Source organism: Hippopotamus amphibius, chromosome 4, assembly GCF_030028045.1.
Source record: "Hippopotamus amphibius kiboko isolate mHipAmp2 chromosome 4, mHipAmp2.hap2, whole genome shotgun sequence".
Lineage (NCBI taxonomy): Eukaryota > Metazoa > Chordata > Mammalia > Artiodactyla > Hippopotamidae > Hippopotamus > Hippopotamus amphibius.
The window spans coordinates 66,354,899-66,376,553 of NC_080189.1; the positions used below are offsets into that span (position 1 = coordinate 66,354,899).

General features: G+C 36.9%; 1 protein-coding gene across 1 annotated transcript in view; it reads left to right on the plus strand.

The window, feature by feature from the left end:
• Positions 1-21,655, plus strand: part of SCIN (scinderin) — a 67,690-nt gene that overhangs the window by 2,164 nt on the left and 43,871 nt on the right. The window contains exons 2-4 of the mRNA XM_057732413.1: positions 4,398-4,552; positions 8,585-8,746; positions 21,191-21,340. Coding sequence (XP_057588396.1) covers positions 4,398-4,552; positions 8,585-8,746; positions 21,191-21,340 — 467 coding nt within the window. The remainder of the gene's footprint in view (positions 1-4,397; positions 4,553-8,584; positions 8,747-21,190; positions 21,341-21,655) is intronic.

A 21,655-nucleotide genomic window follows, 5' to 3' on the forward strand; every position in this document is an offset into this window, starting at 1 on the left:
GGCAGAAACATTTTATTTTCTTAAAGATCTGCTAAAACTGAACTTAATACTGTGTTAATTAATATGTTAATTCAGTAACTTTCAATGTGCCCAGCATTGTGTAAGGCATTTTTGCATATGAATAATTTATAAACCTTCCCTGAAACTTTACAGTCTCAAAGGTGCAATAAAACAAAAAGTGATATAACAGGTAAAATGTGATGAGCACTATGAAAGAGACACAAAGTGTCTGCGGTTATGGGGAAGCAGAGAAGCCATGATGGATAAAAGGAAAAAGAGGGGAATTGGGAGGGATACTGTGCCAAGAGAAAATCATGGCAAACGTGGGAGGTTTAGGGCATAATAGTCAGCAAGACCTGTGGATGCAATTGTTCAGCAGCTTTTCCTACTTCAGTTCTCTGAGGCAAGCTAGATTTCATCCAATATATTCTACTCTAAGACCTAAATTTGGGTGAATTCATGTAGATTATTCAGAGGGACAGATTGAGAGAAAGTTCCTAGAGGGAGAGCTGAAAGTTCAAGGGAAGAGAAAGTCTCACTAAAAGAAGTCAGTTGGAAGGAAGATAAAAGAGAGTAGAGTTAAAATCAGCCTGTGATGAAAAAGGCGCATAGTGGAGAAATGAACAAACAGGCCAAATAAGAGGAAGAAAGGGGAAACAGAAAGATGTGGGACACAAAACAGGAGAGCAGAGGAAGAGTCATCTTTCTGGGTCTCTCCCTCTGTGTCTTTCCATAGTACCCTTGCGTATCTTAGATTGTTTCATTCTATTTATTTATTTTTTGTTTCCTTTACAAAATAAGAATTTGTTGCATGTAACTTAGAAGTCACTGCCTTCGTCCTTCCTGAAAAACAAACATTTCAGCTTTGTACCTAGCACTTTACATGCATCTACCAACTAGTCTGTGCTGGGCTCTTTTTGTAAGGCACTGGGGATCCAAAAAATTGGGTTACAATATGCAACATACAATACAAGGAGCTTATAATATACAAGGGCTGGAGAGGATGCTGAGAAACTGGATTTTTATACATTGCTTGAGGTAGAGGAGAATATAAAATGTACAACCATTATGGAAAAGAGTCTGGCAATTTCTTACAAAACTGTGCATACCACTACCATGTGATCCAGCGGTTGCATTCATGGGCATTTAATCCAGAGAAATGAAATTTTATATTCATGTAAAAGTCTGTACATGAATGTCATAGCAGCTTTATTTGAATGGACAAAACTTGAATCAACAGGTGACTGGTTAAACAAGTGGGACATCTTATACCAAGGAATACTACTCAGCGACGAGAAGGAACAAACTATTGATAAACACAACTCAGGTGAATCCCTTAGGGAATTATGCCGAGTTAAAATAAAAAAACAATGCAAAAGGTCTCATGCTATATGATTCCATTTATATAACATTTTGGAAATGATTAAATTTTCAATTTGCTGTTATCAGAGGTTAAGGATGAGGTCGGGGAGGGTGATTCAGGTGGAAGAGGGATGTAGTTATAAAAAGGCAACATGAGGGATTTTTTTGCTGATGGAAGTATACAGTATCTTGACTATGATGGTGGATATGTAAATTTACATATGTGATAAAATTGTATGTAACCAAATGTACAAATACACACAGATGAGTACGAGTAAAATTAGGACAATATAGAAAACATAAGTGGATTGTATCAATGTTAATAGCCTGGTTGTGGCATTTTGTGCTGTACTGTACTTATATACCTATACTTTAGTATACTGTAGTATACTAAAGTATACATATTAAAGTTTTACAAAATGTTACATTGGAGGAAACTTGGTCTATTGATTCATGTGTCTATCCTTCCACCTATACTACACTGTCTTACTTACTGTGGCTATATAGTAAATCTTAGTATCAGATAGACTTAGTCTTCTTGCCTTATTGTCCTCTGTCAAGATTGCTTTAGCTGTTCCAGGGTGTGTGCCTTTTCACATTAATTTTATGACCAGCTCATATAACTGTAATAAACCTGGGTATGATTTTGATAGGAATAGCATTAAGCCTATAGATCAATTTGGGGAAAACTGACATATTTACTATATTACAAGTCTTACATTCCAATAACACTGTCTTTATATTTTCTAAGGTCTTGTTTTTATCACGTTTTGTAATTTTTAGCTCGTAGATCATGTACCTGTTTTGTTAAACATATACCTGAGTATTTCAGTTTCATTGAAGTGATTGTAAATGGTATTGTGCTTTTAATTTCAACTTTTGTATGTTCATCGTTGCTATATAAAAATGTGACTGCTTTTTGTTATTGATTAATCTTCATCATGCTATCTTGCTGAATGCACTTATTCTGAAGAGGTTTGTTTTTTTTTTTTTTGGTAGATTCCTTAGAATTTTCTATGTAGACCATCCTGTCATCTCTAAATAGACACATTTTTTTTCTTCCTTTCCAATCTGTATGTTTTATTTTTTCTTTTTCCTACCTTTTTGAAATTGTTAAAACTGCCTGTATTATGTTGAGTAGGAGTACTTGCCTCATTCCCCATCTTTGGGAGAAAAGATTCAGTCTTTGATCATTAAGAATTATGTTAGGTGTATGTTTTTTGAAGATGCTGTTTATCAAGTTGAGGATTTTCCCCTGTATCCTTAACTTGGTGAGAGTTTTTTTTTTGTTTTTTTTTTTATGATGAATGGTGGTTCGATTAACCTAGTCATTAAACCTCTCTTTTTATTTATGTTTTATATATAAAATCATCACATCCCCAAAACAATTTTAGGAAGTTTACAGCATATATACAAATATAATCTTTAGCACCTTTCATATTAACCTTGATTTAAGTTTCCCTCTTAAAGCCTCTCTGTACAAATCTACCTCTGTGCTTTTATTGGTAATCTAATTTATGGATGGAAAAGTAGACAGAAGAATGACACTAGAGCCCTTTCAGACTGCAAAATTGCATGTGTTTTTGTGTGTTAAATTTTTTTTTTTGAGCACAAGAAGTTCACAAAATTGATATCATGTCAAATATTCTTCTAGCTACTGATTTTTTTCCCAGGGAAAACACTACACAGGTCCCCTTTGAGAGTAAGAGAGGAGTTGTAAATAAATCCAATTATTTCTTTAATACACCTGACTTACGTCCTTTCTTCAACTTTAGTGAATATTCTTTAATTGGGGTTCCAGGTGAACTGTAGTATTGTTACAGCTTCTAAACATTTATGCATCAGTAACCCATGGAGGAAAATAACATTCCCCAATCACCTCAAAGTTTTACTGCTAATGAGAGTCTGAGTATAAAAAATACCTACTAGTATGGTAGTTTCTAAGAGCATGTGCTTCAGAGTCACAGACACCTGCCTCTGGGTCATGTTCTACCAAAGGTCAACTTTATGACCTCAGGGAAATTGCTTGGTCTCTCTAAGCCTCCATGTCCTCTTCTGTAACATGGTAGAAAATGATTTCTGCTACATTGGGTCACTTGAAGATTAAATCACATCATCCATGTAAAACACTACCAGCACAGTGTCTGGCTCATAGCAAGGGTGCTATAAATGTATAAGTTAGCTATTATCATTTCTAGAATCATTAATGATTTTCACACAGCTTGTGGTGAAAGTTTGTAAATGTCTTTTGTAAATTTCGAGGTCCTCTCAGGACTGTCCTGGCTCTGATCTTTGTGTATTGAAGATACTCGGTCTTAAGAATTGGTATTTGGACCTCAGTGAGCTTGCCTGGATGGGATCTGCATTAGAATTATGAAAACTAACTGTTGTGTGTTAAATTCCTGGGGTAATATTGCATATGTTAACATTCAAAAGATGTTAGCATTCTGGTTCCTTCACCCTTTTCTTTCAGAGAATATTATCTTATACCAATAAGATAATGAAGTGAGGACACTGGGACTGAAAAATAGGGGTAAAGTCAAGTTACATTCATTTTTCCCATTCTCAAAGTGTTGTTTAGTTCTGGCCTATGATGTTTGTATTCCTTACAAATATTAACATATTGACATATTGGAAGCCTGAAGATTAATGCTGATAGATGTTTAGCTGAGACAATTGAAAAATGTTTTCATAGGCTGATCTTATTGACTATACCAAATGAATCTGAATGCTAGTGGAATATATTGTTATATCTTTCTGAACATAGTCTCAACAGTGGTGTTTCTTTTAAACTAAAAAAAAAAAAAGGATTGGAAAGCAAGAACGAAACAATTCTTTTAGTTATTAACAAAATAGTATTTTATATTACACTATTTCTGCTGAAAGATTGTTCTGTTGAAGATGAACAATTTAGGTGTAAATTTATTGTATTGGCATATAATTCAAAGAAAATTTCTGAATGTTTTCTTATCAGAAATTCTGCCTTAATCCTGTTTCTTGCTTGGCAAATGAGGTGCTATCATTTGCTGTTTCAGGAAAGGAATGTACTCAGGACGAGAGCGCAGCAGCTGCCATCTTTACTGTTCAGATGGATGACTATTTGGGTGGCAAGCCTGTGCAGAATAGAGAACTGCAAGGCTATGAGTCTACGGATTTTGTTGGCTACTTCAGAGGAGGTCTGAAATACAAGGTAAGCAGCTTTCTCAAACTGTTTTCTGATGCCCTTTCTTTTCCTATCCATCCACACCTCATGTCTTCATAAAATGAAAGTTCATTGAGGTCAGGGTTTTGTGTTTTGTTTTTTGTTTTAATCTGTTTTGTTCACTGATATATCCCCAGTACTCTCTAGACACATAATAGGTGCTTGATAAATGTTTGTGGAATATGTGGTATAATGTGTGAAATACTCTGACAATTTCATTTGATAGGTTAATTTTTAATGACATTAAGTAAATATGCACAACTTGGGCATTCCTAGTTTTTGTTTTTGCTAACCTAAAGAATCACTTAATTTGCTGCAAATAATCTACAACTTCAGAATTTCGGTTGTTCTGGAATATATTAATACAGTATTTATAACAGTTATAATTTCAGTTAATACAAAGAACTATAAACACATTTCCCAAATAGTGTACTTTGATCTTGGAAATAATACAAATGAAACCACTGAGCTGAACATATGTGTAGTTCAGCCTCACACACTCCTGCACATACACTGGCACACACATGCGTATACGCACACACGCATGCACACACAAAGAGTTTGTGTTTTGGCCTGAAACAATAATCATCAAATGGCTTTACTTCTGAAACAAACAAACAAACAAAGTCCCAAATAATTAAATAGTTCTATACCTTTAAGGAAACCTTCAGCAAAGGATAGCTTTTTCCAGAATTCTCTCAGTGACCCTTGCAGACCGGCCGTCCTTCACTATCCCCCGTCTCCAAGAATGTTCAGTTAAAGTGTGAGGAAGACCTTCTGTAGACAAACACTCCAGAAACAATCTTTGTCAAAATCAAATATCTCCAACAGGTGTTGGAGACCGTACCGCCCCCCGCCACCAGCATATTAGCCCAGTGAAGACCTAAAACCTCAGAACTAAACTAGAATTCTGAATGTATACTAAGTTTGTCTACTATGATGCCAGAGTTTATTTCTTCTTTTTCCTGATCAGAGCCTTAGTTGAATATTTTGTGATGCCATTGAGATCAGGACGAAACACTTAAAAGTTCTCTTCTCTCTTTTGAAATCATATTTTTTTACTCTAGGCTAGAAACTATTAAATATGAAACTATTACCTCTCATTTTATTGAATTCTCATGGGTTACTTTTATGTCATATGTTCCTGAAACATCTTCTGTGTCAGTGAACCCAAGATTTTGAATAAGCTGGGGCCTGTAGTTACTAGAAGCATGTACTGTGCCACCATCCTGGTTACGAACCCATTTCTGCTACATGTGGCTTATTTTCCTCAGGGCGATTACATGAGCTTTCTGTGCTCAGTTTCCTCAGATGTGCAATAGGTGTAACAACAGCTTCCTTGTGTAGGTGCTGTAAGGATTAAGGATTAAACTGAGTAATAAAAATACCTATGTTGTAGTGCATATGCCATCATTTGGACTTGTGATATTATTAATCCTTCAGGCTCTCAGTGGGACTTCTAAAATCAAACTTCTGGTTACATATTTAAAAGTGGACATGATAAAAGTAATTTTACAGTTATTGGATAATTATCTTCTAATTATCAACATTAAAACCACCACAAATCAGTATTTTTTAGAAGGAGGATGTTTGCAAATGGAGGTCAAATTTATCAGCAAAAAAAAGTCAGTTTACTGTCTTATCATTAGTGACACTGAGCAGATGACAGTGTGTCTAGTTGTAACAATACTCAATAGGAAATGTGAAAGCAGAGCTCATTTACTACCCAGAACAGCAAAGATTATTATGTAATACTTAATTTCATGCTTCTAGGAATGTATTAAGCACTTCGCATGTATTATCTCATTTAATCCAAAAAGCAGCTCTGTGGTGCAGTTTCTATTATTATCATTCTATTAAGATAAGTGATATAATGGAAGCTTAGAGAGACTATGTAACTTGCCAGGGTCTCAAAGCTGCTAGGTGACTGGGAGATTGTCTGACTTCCGTGCTGAAGCTGGTAACCATGATTCTATGATGCTCTCAATATAAGTAAATGGTTCAAATGTCCAGATGAATTTTTTAAGAATACTCTATGAAAAGGATATTGTGTCTGTTTGAAATGGGTAAAACTTGGCAAAGTCTACCACTACAAAGTCAGCAACAACCACATTTAGTTGCCATATAGAATATAAAGATGCAGGTAGGAAACATTAAGATCATCTTCCCGTGTCATTTAATTGACTTGAGTTTTTTTTTTTTTCCTCTGTGAGGTTTTATAGGGAGTTGGAGAGGGGTTATAGAGGACTAATTACTTACTACTACTTCCTTATGTTAAATCTCTGGCAAAGTACCTTTCTCAAGCTGAACAAGACCCAGCCCCAACCATGAGTGTAAATAGCAACAATCAGACATCTGTCAGGCAGTAAAACTGTGTTCATTAACTGTGCCCTTGATTTAGAAGGTCTTCTACATTGCTTTCCTTCTGTAGACTAGGTAGAAAGAGGCTGGGAGTTTCTAGGGTTCATTTAAACAGTATTCACAGAAGAATTACTTACTATCTGATACAGACATATATGAAGCATGTTTTGTGCATTTTTGGCATCAAATACTAGAGACAAAATTAATTTTTAAAATACCATTAAATGTTCACAGACTGTATATTACTCTGTTAGTTCACCGAATGAAGTTATCCTAAATGTTATATAGGTATTCGCAGTCTGTCAGCTCTGTATTTTATAACTTTTTTTTAGAACACAGTATTCTTATGCTGTTTTTTTAATCAGATTGCAGTATACCTCTTATTTTAAAAAATTAAAATGGCCGAGCGTAGTAATATGTAGGTGAAAGACTTGAATTTACTTTTATTGTATAATACTTTGTGCAGTCAAGATATACAGCAATCTTTTTAAAATTACGAAGTGGGAAATTATATATTTGTAAAAGCTTGTGGTTATAATTGTTCTGAAGTCAACATTTAGCCTATACTAACAAAACCTTTTTATTCATGAAGGCCTTTTGGAGAAGGGAAGAAGTCTAAAGTCAATGGAAATTTAAAGAATGTGCTCTTGATTACATATAAAGCTTAACTTCTTTCTTTGGTTTTACTGTATAGGTTGATGTAATAAATTTGAAAGTTGGATTATTTTATAGGCTTCTTATGCTGCTAATTTTCTTACCATATTATTGGGGAGGCTTTTGATCAATAAGTAACAGATTTATTTACACTGCACCTTTATTCTGCACCTTACCTCATAGTTAATTATGGAAGTAAATAAAGATTATTGTTCTTGTTATTTAATTCAGGAAAAGAATGAAAAAGGTAAAAGCTGGTTTCAAATGATGCAAGCAGATGTGCTTGGTACAGTTAATCTTTTTTGTTCAGTATTTCTCTATTCATTGTGGTTGTACTTTGATTTTCATTTTGTTTTGGTTGGGGATGTGCAACCAAATTTAGAGTATAAATACTTAGGCCTGGCGTATTTTGTAAACTCTTTTTCCTAAGTAAATAAGACAGGTGATTTTTTAATGTAAAAAAACAAGGATCAAAATTAGGAGCAGCACATAGCTGCCCAGCACTCAGCTCCCGTCTCTGTCCTGAGGCGGTGACAGTGGGAATTTCGGGCTGCCTGGTTTCCTGGGCTCTCCTTGTTTGTACTTATGACCTCTGATTCTCCTTTAACCTCCTGTCACCTTTTTCCCTGAAATCCTTGTCTGCCTTCTTACTCAATGGTTTGAGAATCATTCGTTCCCAAAGGACAAGAGCTGCAGCTCTTTTCTGTTTATGTAGCAGCTTTTATACACTGAAGGTTTTCAGTAAATATTTGTAGTATTATATTGAATGATTAAAGTAGGAAGGACAAAGAACCTAAAACAAAACTAAACAAAACAAACAGAAACCTGTTGATTTGCTAGGAAATTCTCTTCTGCATATTTAACTTTTCACATGCATTTAGGTGGCTCTTTTATCTTGGCCTGACAGGCAGTTTGGCACCAGCTCCTGTGGTTTTCTAAGCTGCTGTGTCTAGTTCGAAGCCTCATCCGTTGTGTTTTGTTTTCTGTCTTCCTCCCACTGATCAGGCTGGAGGTGTGGCGTCTGGACTCAATCATGTTCTCACAAATGACTTGACTGCCCAAAGGCTTCTGCATGTGAAAGGTCGGAGAGTGGTCAGGGCCACAGAAGTTCCCCTAAGCTGGGACAGTTTCAACAAGGGTGACTGCTTCATCATTGACCTTGGCACTGTAAGTTTTATGCACACATGGAGATGTCTAGAGAAAAGTAAACTGTCTTTAGATCAAATTAGATGTATGTGTCCTGGAAGATAATCACTTTTTCTACCCATTAGAAAGAGATCATGTTTATTTAAGATGAAATCATATCATGTGACTAATTGGCAAGTATTTAAATGACACATGAGGCAGGGCTTCAAAGTTTTTATTTTCTTTGATAGGTTTAGAATGGAGTAGTGATTTAGTTCTTCCTACCATAGAAGAGAAATCGACATTTTTAACATATTTCCCCTTCTCCTTAAATAGAGCTTCCTCTAATTATTTTTGTCCTTAAGTGTGGGTGGGAAAACATTGCTTGAGGGGGAAATTAATTCCCCAGGAAGCAAAGATTCTAGACTTTAAAATGGATGTAAGATGAGTCTGAACAGCCTGCCTGAAGAGTTTTGGGAAAATATTTTAACAAATATTAATATATCCCTTATATCCACACGCATAATACTATTTCACACTTTTTAATTTTCTCAGAATTATTAGAAGAAAAGACAAAAGTACAGATGTCAAGTATCATCTTAGTGGGACGGGCAATATCTGACTTATGTTTTCTTCCAGCAAAAGAGGCCTTTCTAATGTCAGGTTTACTTATTATTATCATGACGAAGAAGTATTATTGCAAGGTCTTGTGCTAGGCTCTAGTGGGTAGGATTTGAGTTGTGTCTTTAAAATTTTCTAAGGTTTTAAAAGTAGAAATGAAGGGTATTCCATACTACTGAAAACCCATGTGCAAAGGCAAAGAAGGCAAGAAGCACAGAGCACGTTTAGGATGTCCTTTTTCTTCTTGGGATCATAATTCTCATCTCACCACATACATCAGCATTCCAGTCATCATCCCTAACATCTCTAGGTCAAGCATTGTGCGGGGACTTATCGCTTCAGTTAGCACGAGGCTTGGACTGTCTATAGACCTTGCTCAGGGTTGCATAGCCAGTTAAAGACGAAGCCAGGATTAGACCCTACAGATGTCTGATTCCCAACTAAGCATTTTGTCTTACTGCCGCTCCTTGGGCAGTATTTTGGGGAAGAGCATCAGAGAGAAGCCAAAAGAGGTTATTTCATATGTATAGAAGGGGGACACTGAGGATTTTAAAAATGGAGCTGCGCAAAATTCAGTTTGAGCAATATTAATCTGGCAACAGCATAGAGATTAAATATGTTAAGGTTATAGTTTGGAAAATGACCCAAATTATAAACTTCATTGGGTTCTCTAAGTTAGGGTATACCACTATTTTTATTACTGCTAATGTATAATCTGACTGTTTTGGATTATACCAGCTGTGTGCACAGTTGAAATTATGATATTAATGCCCAAAGTACAATTCGCAGTGTCACACTTGGACATCTTTACCCAAAATGTCAGTACTCTTCCCCTGTATCTCACACTCAATTTCCTGGAAACATCCTTTTCAACCTTAAGTGCTAACGTGTTCTCCTAACCAGGCTTAAGTCCTCACCTTCAGGTCTAGGCAGAGAACAAATACTATTCAGTCTCTCCATTCCCCTGCAGCCAAAACCATGACTTATCCGAATAGATGATCAGGTATATTAAGCCATGCAGTTTCCAAAAGTTACAGCATTCAGAATCTCTCAAAGTCGATGCACAATAATTGTCTCTCTCAACTACTTACGTTTTATAGCCTTTATCCCTTTATAATTTATAAAATATTTTTACATATAAGGTGGTATTGTTCATGGAAAAAATGGACCTCAACTGTCATCTAAGTTTAATGTAATCTCAGGTTCTCATCTATAAAAATCAGTTATTTGATTAGATGAGCTTTGGGGCCCCTGACCACTTCCTACTTATAATGTAATTCATCACTTGAAAATGATGTCATTACTTAAAAATGCTTCTTTTCTAAAAAAGTGTTTTGTGTGTAATGTAATTGTTTTACAAATGCAATAATCTTTGTCATGAATAGTGTCCAGTTGAGCTTTTTTTTTTTCCTTCGGTCTTGAGCAAGTCATTAACCTCTTCAGGCCTTAACTTCCTTGTTTCTTTACCTTTTTTATTTTTTCCATCTTGACTGTGGTTTCTAATGACACTACTGATCTTAGCTGACTCTGATTCAGTTCCATCCGACACACAGTCATATCTGGGAAGGGCATCTATCATCCCAGTTTCACAAGAGGAAAACATGCCTTAGAAGATGTGCGCCAGTCACTTGCGTTAGTGCAGGTTCAGTGGTCATCTGGGATAGCACCTCGATTTTTCTATTCATAGTTCACTTCCTTTTCATTCCACTAAGTGAACTTGGTAGTACAGAAGATGATGTGGCTCTGTAATAGAGTATCTTGCAGTAGTTTCAGAATCTGCTGAATTCAGAATTGATTTTGTCTAATCTGGCTTAGAATCTACTGAAAGTAGTATTATTAATGAAATTATATATTGTTTTGTTGAACAAGAACTGAGTTTCCACAGTGGGCTAGATAGTTGAATGCTGTGGTAGCACTAGTAACATATGCTCTCTTCCCATAGGTAATGTCTGCTCATAGGAGTATTCTCCACAAATCCAGGCCCATATAGTAGGGACAGAGTCTCTATAATAAGGTTCAAGGACATTCATCTGTTTAATAGTAAATTTTCTTGATTTTATGTAGTTAATTTTCTTTAATGGCTTTCAGGTTATCTTCTGCTCTCATGGCTGGTTAAAGACATTTGGAATGATTTTGTTGCAGAGACAGTTGAAGCTGATTTTCTCTTATGGTGAGGAACTTTCCCACATCTCACAGGGATATTCTAGTAGGAATCCAGCCCTGGATTCCTACGTGTTTTAGAACAAATACCCACATGATCTGTGTTTATGTTGCTAACCTTTAACCAGTTGGTATGTCACCAAAAGTTTCTAAAAGGTGATAAGATCTTGCAATTACCTTAGGGACTTTATTTTTGGGGAGTGTCACAGTAAACAAAGAATGTAATCAAAATTTTCTCTATCATAATATTTTAATAACACTTATTGAGTTAATAATTTCATGACCACTTTCTGCTTTATTGGACATGAAGGGAAGCCGGTGCCATTTCTTCAATCTTGTTTTATTACCCAGGCATGAAAAAGATAGGTCGAACATCTAGAGCTGTCACCAAACTAAAGCCAGCTGGCCAACACTAAGGTTGTGGATATAACCTAAATCCCATATCTTGATTGTATTTGAGGAAAGTGAGCCTTTTTTGATAAACAATCACAGATATTAAGGTGATGTGCCGTATACCTTAGAAATGTTTGCTGTGATAGGATTTTAGACCACAGTAAATCTTCTCTAGACGTGACAGCATAACCTTTTCAACCTAAAGCATGAGATTATAAAATTATTCATTTAATCACTTTGAAAGTTAAGAAAATCATCAACGTTTTAGAGGATGATTTGGATAAGTTGTCTTATATTTAGTGTATTTTCAGAAAGTAATATGGGACATGGCAAGATCTCAGCATTTTGGAATTTACTGAATTATTGGAGGAAGCTTTTGAAATATATTTTAACATTGGTGAATTTATAAATCATTCTTTTCCCACTATTTTTAAAGATATGAGGAATTTGTAGAAGTTAATAAAATTACATTTCAATATTGCACAAAGTATCAGTAACCCGAGAAAGTGAATGGTAATGAAAAAAGCTCATATTCTCAAAGTTTGGGACCTGGAGTTAACTCTTTTAGAAATATATGTCAGAGCCAGCCGCCGGGGGAGAGTTAGGTTTCTCAGGAGTAGGAATCTGTGATGAGTTTTCAGCTGTGATATTCTGCATGTTCTGTTTCCTTGTTAACTTGTTTGGTCAATCGTGCAGCATGGCCCTACTGCCCTTGCTATGTGTAACCTATCCTGCCTTCTCTCATCGTCAGTCATGCTGCTGTGAAAAAGCAGCCTACGCTTCCTCATTGACCAGTGAGTGGCCTTCAACCCACGTCTTCTGACTTTCACTCCCACCGTTTCTTTGAAGCTGTTCTTCCTATGAGCATTAATGCCTTCTGCTAAATCCGGTGGACGCTGATGATTTTCTACTCGCCCCCTGTGCTCAGCTGACACTTGATTATTCCCTTTTCCTGCAGTCTCACTCCTTCCCTGGCTTCCTGTGTCTCCTCCCTTTCAAGCCACTCTTTCTCATTCTTCACATGGTCTGCCCACCCCCTCAAGCTGTTGCTCTTTTAAGAGTTCTACTTTTGATCATTGTCTTTTCTTTCCTGAGCAAACTCATCCTTACCCAAAGCTTCAACTGCTCACCCCCTGGTAAATCTCAGCATTATAGTCCAGCTCAGACCTCTTGCGTGAGCTCTCTGTCAGTATTTCAGACTGCCTCCGAGATACTTCAGCTCGTGTGTATCATGAGAACCTCAGACTCAACAAATCTAAAAACAGAACTCATCAGCTTCACCCTCTCATTCCAAAATGATTTCTCCTCTTACTGTCCTTATCTTGCGAATAGAACCACCACTTGCTCAGGCCCTCAAACCCCAGATCCAGGAGTCATCCTGACTTCTCCCAAGTGCTGCACATTCAGTCAATCACATTCAGGCTGTTCTTCCTTCTAAGTGTCTCTTGAATCCTTCCTGGCCTCTTCATCGTCACGATACTGTCTCAGGATCCTGCGCCTGACACTGTCTCTCAAGTTGCCCGTGCTTTCGCTTTTTTGCATGTTTCCTTTGCTTAGCATACTCTCCTCTCCTGCGTCACCTTTCTCTGGCAAGCATCCAGTATCTCACCCTCAAATTAAACTCAGATGTGCCTTCTTTATAATGTGTTCCCTAACCCCGCTCCCCTCCTTGTCCTGTACCATGTCACACCTTGTAGAGTTGGGCAAGCCCTTAACTTTCCGATCACCGTGCGGAGACTTGCCTCTCAGCACTTTCCACACTGCCTGCCTAATTCACTTACTAGCCTCGCTCACTCTCTTTGTTCCTAGTATACAGCCCAGAACTTACAGTCATTCAACAGACATTTCAACAAATGTCTGCCTGTCCAACTTAAAGCACACAGTCTCAAATGCAGTTGTGTTTATTGAGATGAAATTATTTTTCATCTATAACTCAACATTACTTTATTGTCAACCTTCTATTTCCACAGGAAGGTTAAAAATAAAATAATCGCACCTTATTAAGGTCAATTTTGTTTGTCATTAAAGCAAATCAGATTACCTCACCTACCGCCTTCCGCATCCCAAAGGATGCACATGTAAAATTATGGCCTGGGGTAGGGGACAGGCTTGAGAATGGAAGTGTGAGTCTGGTTTGCAGTTTTTAGCCTCCCTCCTCTCTAATCTTCATTGAGGTGTTGCCATTTCATTGAATCTTGAGCTTTAGGCTTTGGCCTCTGTCCTAAGACATTTGCTGGAAAATATCCATGGCCTCGCTTCGGTCTTCTGAGATGCCCACATGTCCACCGCAAGAGCCTTTCTTGTTCTGGCAGCCACTACTGCACCCGCCCTGAGGAACTCTGCTTAGTGTTTCCCATGCCACCCTGGAGTTGTGGGGACAGTGTCTCCAAATGGTTACCAGTACACAGTGGTCCAACTCCATGCACACTGCCCAGGGTTGTTTTTGCTCTCATGCTCAGGATCATGGATGGATGCATGACAAATATGTAGACGTTTACTGGGCTCTTCTCAAAGATTCATTGCACCTGATCAAGTTTCCTAGTTCCCTTGTAATCACCTACTTTTCTTGGACCACATAAACTAGTATTGTACTGTTTCACACTGTTGCCTTCTCTGTGGTTCCTGCAATGCTCTCTAGTCTCTAAGGTCAAGACTGTGGTTCTCAATGTGCAAAATCAACTTTCTAGACCTCATCCTCACTCCTCCCCCCAGTACACTTAACTCTAGCAGAATCAAGGTTCTTTAAAATTAAAACTATGTTGGCTTTCAGACTTTTGTCTCTACTGTGACTCAAGAATGCTTATTTTAAAACTGAAAGCTGAACAAAATCTTCTTTGTTCTGGATAAATTTGTCCTTATGCCAAAGTAATGCATCTCACCAGATTTACTGGGGAGAGCCTTCAGGCCACAAGGAAAGATAATGGGAAAGATAAACCTAATTTTAAATCTCTAAAATTTACCCTGCAATAAAGTATGGATGAATGGCATTTAGTGTGTGCTTCGTGTGTGCTGGGTGTTTGGAGTGTCAAGATGAAAACCAGATAGGCTTTGACCTCCAGGTTCTGTGAAGTGGTGAGAGACACAAACACATACACAAGTCAGAGTATGACCAGGTAGGATGTGAGAAGTTCTGGAGTGGAGCCATGCACGTGCTGTAACTAGAGAACGGATGAGGGAGGGCCCTAGGAAAGACGGCTCTCAAGGCATTAGGAGTTATATTTTAATTCTCAATCATGGTTTCACACAAGACTCATTTAGAAGAGGTTTTAAAAATACTGTTGCCTGTGATTTGACTCCTGAAGATTCTGATTTTAAGGTTTCAGGGTGGGCCTTTGGTGTAGGTTCTTTTTTTTTTTTTTATTTTAATTTTAATTTTTTGGCTGTAGTCTGTGGCATGTGGGATCTTTCTTTTTTTAAATTAATTAATTAATTTATTGGCTACTTTGGGTCTTTGTTGCTGCGTGCAGGCTTTCTCTAGTTGCAGCCAGTGGAGGCTACTCTTTGTTGAGGTGCGCAGGCTTCTCATTGCAGTGGCTTCGCTTGTTGTGGAGCACGGGCTCTAGGCACATGGGCTTCAGTAGTTGTGGCACATGAGCTTCAGTAGTTGTGGCACATGGGCTTGGTAGTTGTGGCTCGCAGGCTCTAGAGCTCAGGCTCAGTAGTTGTGGCTCATGGGCTCAGTTGCTCTGCAGCATGTGGGATCTTCACGGGCCAGGGATCAAACCCATTTCCCCTGCATTGCCAGGAGGATTCTTAACCACTGCACCACCAGGGAAGTCCTGCATGTGGGATCTTAATTCCCCAACCAGGGATGGAACCCATGCTGCCTGCATTGGAAGCGCAGAGTCTTAACCACTGGACTGCCAGGAAAGTCCTGGTGTAGGTTCTTTTTAAGCCCTATCCCCAGGTTATTATATTGTACAGTGAACGTTCCCATGTCAATATGAGAAATGTCTAAAGGTGCTGGGAAATTCACAGCTGTATGTCTGAAGAACCAAAAAGTCGGTTAAAAATATCACCTGCTTATGTGGCTGGCAGAAATTATTTTTGATAAAATGTGACTATAAAACTTCCTTGATTTGCCAAATACTTTGACTAGTACAGAGAAGCCAATTTTACCTTCTCTTGCTACAAAAAGAATGCTCCAAAAGCTGTCACCTGGTCCCAGTAAGTGGCATCACTGCCGCAGCCAAGCTAAAATTGTCCAAGTCATTCCCCCCTTTCCCTATCCTCCAGTACTCATCCAAAGGCGTGGTTGACCAACACTGTAGGCTTTAACCCTATAAATATCCCTCTATTCTCATCCTCTTCTCCATCACCACTGCACTGCCCTACCTCAGATGTAACTCATTCCTTTCTGGTCGCCCAGCCTTCAGTGGCCATCCACACCCTCTGCGTCCATCTTACACCCCTCAGTCAGAGCTGTTTTTTTAAAACACATGTACATGTCATTGAAGGATATTGAGTTGACTTGGCTTTAAACAACAACAAAATAGTGTGTAAATAAACATTCGTTTATCAAAAACTAAAAAAAAGTCATGTTTTAAAGTTAAAAAAAAAAGGTAGATCTTAGAAGTATTGCACAAATCATAATCATTTTTAAGCAGTGCTTGGAGACTCTCCTGCCTAGAGGTATCTGAATGAACTTCTATATTTGGTTAACTAGATCTAAGGGAAAACTGAACACAGGAAAAATAAAGCCAGTAGAAGCAAAGGAGAGGGAGAAATCTGTTCCAAGTCTGTCCCCCCCCCCCCCGCACTATAAACTTTTAGATGTATTTAGAATAAATAGCTTAGAAAAGGACAAAAGAGTAGCAATTCCATCTGAATTCTTTGCCCATGTTACGAGTCACTATCACATGGTGTTTGGGGGGCTCCTTTAAACTCAGTTTCTGAAATCTTGCCTCCCTTCAAGGGCATCATTGACCATTGTTTTATTTCTGTGCTTATTTCCTGTCCCCAAGTGAGGTTTGACTGCACTTTGATGTTTGACTTGTTAACTCTGACCATGTAGCTTAAAGGAAATTTTAGAAACCTCTAGTCTGCCCCCAGTGTGGTTGTTTCTACGAATATCACTCACTTGCTTTTATTTCTTGTTACTGGTGGTCTGAACTAATAGCCAGTAACAGATAGTTTTTACTCCCTTATTTCTTCCTTTTCCAAGTATCCAGAGTAATTTTGTTTTCCTTTAATAGTGTATACATTGAGTTAATTATAGTTTCACAAACTTCTGCTAGAGGGTGTTCGTGGGCAATATGTACGTCAGCAAATTTCAGCCAGAATTTAAGTGGACTGCATGCTGAATTGAATGGATATTTCCATATTCAGAGGGAGGTTTTATATCCCCCCCCCACCCAAATATAACATTTAGCGTTGAGTTGTTAAATTCCTTAGGATCTTAGAAGGTAAAATAGTTGCCTCTGAAACCATGTTTGCTGTATAATTTTCAGTGTCTAGTACACTTAAATCCAATTTCCAAAAGGGTTTTCATCTAAATCCCATTAAAGTATTAAAAATAAAACAATTTAAATTATGATGAAAATTTTTTCTGTTGCAATAATACATGTCAACCTGTCACATCAATTCAGACATTTTTAGCTCTGTGTAGAATTGCATTTTTAGCTCATGCCCTCTGAAAAAAAGGTTAAGTTGAATTACAGGAGCGCTTGGCAAGCATGGGGCCAGTTGAGTACAAAGTTTCCTTGTGCACAGAGTGGTGAAGTAGTCTTAACCAACTACCTATGAATAGAGTAAGTGTTGGGCTAGTACAGTTTATTAATAGTACTGTACACATTCATCTCATCACTGCAGAGCTCTGTTAAAATGCGATGTCTTAAACACATCATCTACATGTGGTGGAATGCAGACTGCTCAAATTTAATGAATCGCTCAAATTCTGTTTAAAATTTAAAGCATATTTTAATGTACTGCTACCGTAATTGAACAAACTATATTTGTATAAAAAATTAACTAGCATTGACTGAAAAAGGTTTTTTAGTTAACTTTTTAAACAGTTCTGGCTTTTAGCAATTTAAAATTAAAGTCCACATTTTATTGCATTTCTTGTCTGAGTTAATTGAAATTTAATTGAAAATTAAATCTAGTGAATAAGATAATATATTACTTACAGAAAAAGCACCAAATAAGGTGAAAATAATGAAAGAGTAATAAGCATAACATAAAACATTCATTTTCATGCTAAGAAAATTTTTTTTGGTAACACTTTCTTTAGTGATTTAGTCATCTTTGAGTTAAAAGGAAAACTTCACTTTTTAAACTTTTATTATTTTTACAAATATTTCCTAGATATGTTTTTGCTATTTTAGAGGTTGAAACTGATCTCTAAGGAATGGTGAGGGATATTTTCTACAACTAAATTTATCTGTGAATTGTTACTGCACATAAAAACTCCCAACCCAAAGTAATGTCACAGAAACTATTTTGGGATCCAAAGAATATTGTAAAATTCTGTTAAATAATAATTATATTTATAAAATTATCATTGGCTGTAATTCATTTTAAAATGCATTTTACCAGGCTTCCTTAATGCTTTACAGATGCTAATAAAATGTAGTGTGATTTTAAATACTTTCTTTGAAGTAGATGAGAGGTCATTTATACAACTAAGGTAGGGAGAGTATAAACATCTATTAGGTGAATATAAAAACACAGAACAAATCAGTAATGAAAGTTGTTAACAAGTCTGAGAAATCTAGAGAGCTAACTTCTGATCCATTTCCTATATTTCACTGTTACATAAGTATTGAAAGTTTGCTTTCTCAGGGCTACTAAGAAAAGAATCATTTGCAAAGTATCATGGAATAAGGTAGAAAAGGAACCTAAGCTAAGAGCCAAAGTTTACTGGCAGAGTACCGTGCTTGGCTGCATTGGGTAATTAGAAATTATAGGTTTCCCTGTAACACCTGCCTGGTGCAACGTGCTCCTGGCGACCAGCAGAGGTTCTTAGCCTTGGTTTAATGCTTAAATCATCCAGGGAGCATTCAATAAATGTGGCTAAGAACATACCCGAGAGTCCCTAAGGGTAGGCTCAGGTATCCATTTTTTTTAAAAATCACCATCTTACTCCAGCACCTGATTTGAAGGCTCAGTGATTAGGCGTTGGCCGATCATTGGGAACCATTTGTTTTCACTCTTTGTAACAGCTAACCTGGGCCCGGTATTCAAATGTGAGCCTCGTGTTCAGATGCCCAGGTGTTGGAAAGAGGTTAGAGAGGAAACAATAGCGGCACGCAATTCTCTGAAAAACAGAAAAGAAACACGCCTTAACCATGTTGAATAACTGCATTAGATTCTAAAATGAAAGGAATTGCAAAGCAGAGTCTTCCTTTTACTGCTTATAAAGGCTTGAATTCCTAAGACATATTTTATTCTTGAAGAGGAATGTGGAATAGGTGAATCAGGATCACGGGAGTCGGGGGAGGGGCAGGTTAAGGGGTCAGAGAGACTGTCTCTGGCCCATGTGCTTTCACGTTGTGCCCCCAGGGAGCGAGAGCCTGCCCAGTTTTCGGCAATCAGGAAACTATTTTTGAATGAAGAGATGACTATGCACTGGAAATGCCTCGTAAACAGAGAAAAGAGCCTGTCTCTCTGAATTTTGGTCTGCCCTTTTATTTTGCTGTTATTTATTTCCTCTTTTAAAAATTGCAAACATAAAGTCACATAGTCAGTGAGTGGCTGCCGAAGCTGTCTCCTTCACGTTGTACTTAACCACAATGCAACCCCCTCTCCAGACTGACTGGATGAAGTATGTGTGGAAACATTTTGAAAACTAAGTGTAGTGCAAACATATTATTAGCATGAGTTGTTTACATGTCAGACTCTCCTTGCTAGTTTTCACTCATTCATCTCTCTCTTCCCAACATCTAGCTCCTCATAGGCAGCTAACAAATGTGAGTGACATTTAAAAAAGAAAAGGAAAAAACACACTTAGATACAGTAAAAACTAAAGGCTTTCGTTCTACACATACATGCCCTTCCCCATGTATTGAAGATACTGTGTATCTTTAAAAATCTTTTTCTGCAGAGGCAGAAATAGAGCTTATATGTTTGTTTCTGTACTTAAATGGAACTGTATTATTCTGTGGCTTTATTTTATTCTTTATGATATACCCGGACATTTTCAACATCGGTGTTTGAACGTTGTGCTCAATTTCTAACCACTGAAGAGTAGTCTGTAGTATCCACGTAATGACGTTTATATGGCCGTCTCCCTGTTGATGGGCATTTGTTTTTGTTTTGTTTGTTTCTTTGTTTTTGCATCCCGTGTTTGAATAGTTCTATAAAATAGATTCCTAGAAATGGAATTTCCTGATTCTAAAAGCATGTGTAATTTTTTTATATAACGCCAAACTGCCTTCAAAAAAAGCCTGTGTCAGTATCTACCACTCAGTGTGTGGTAATACCCACTCCCACATCCTACCAGGCTTGGGTAACATTAAACTTCTTTCTTCTGTTTAACCACATTTAATAGATAAAATGAAATTTTATTGTTATTTTACATGCGTTACTGTATACTTTCTGAACACTGTATCTGTCTAAAATATATATTTTAATCTAAGTGGCAACTAAAATATATAATTTACGATATATCAAACTGTTCTGTTTCTATTTTTCTAAATTTCTGTTAAGGTATAATTTTGATGTTTAAGTATTTTTTCTGTATATCGTAGTTTATATAACTCTTTATCCTATTGTTGAACATTTGTCTTTCCAATGCCTCACTGATGTAATCACATCAGTGGAAACCCTTGTATATGTGTTGTTTTCTCTTCTTTATGAATAATTTATTAAAATAAATTCCAGATAGTGATATTACTGGGTCAAAGGTTTAACTCTTTTTATGACTCTTTTTTTATAACTCAATAAGAATTATAAAATTGCTTTACAAAAGTGATATGTCATGTTTTATGATCATCAAGAGCATATTCCTGCTGTAACAGATTCTTGACTAACTTTCAGAAATGTTAGATATATTATTCTAAATTTAAATAATTTATATAAGTTTACTTTTATAAGTTGTACTTAGTGGATTATATACACAGAGAATGCGGAGATATGTATTTATATTTTCCATGTTTAAAAATGCTTACTTAATGATGCTAACTGAAAGCAACAGGATACAGAATGAGGTATAAATTAAATATATAAAATTATGTATACAACAATAGATAAATTTAATTTTATTTTTTATGCCTTTTTGGTTTTTTCCTAATTAATCACAATGTGTATTACACCAGGGCTGAATGTCCTCCACATATTCCTGGGGTCAAAAGACCTGTCTCTTTCTTTTAGGAAATTTACCAGTGGTGTGGATCCTCGTGCAACAAATATGAGCGTTTGAAGGCCAACCAGGTTGCCATTGGCATTCGGGACAATGAAAGGAAAGGAAGATCTCAACTAATTGTGGTGGAAGAAGGGAGTGAACCATCAGCTCTTACAAAGGTATTGTGAGTCGTGTTGGGTTTTAAAAGCTTGCTACTCTAAGTTGTGTGTGCATGTGTGTGTGTTAGATTTTTAACAACTTCTCTAATACTTAGGCTAAGATTAGGTGAGAGGAAGTATCAGAATTTTCTAAGTCATGGCACTAGGAAAATAGAACATCACGATTGGTTTCTCTTAACATTGGGATGACTGTCAAAAGAAGCCTTGTCCCTATCTTCTGCGATATTCAAGGACAGATTGTTGGGCAAGACCTTTGAGAGTGACTATAAGAAAATATTTTGGAAGAAAAAAGTTTATTCATCTGGGCTTCTCAAC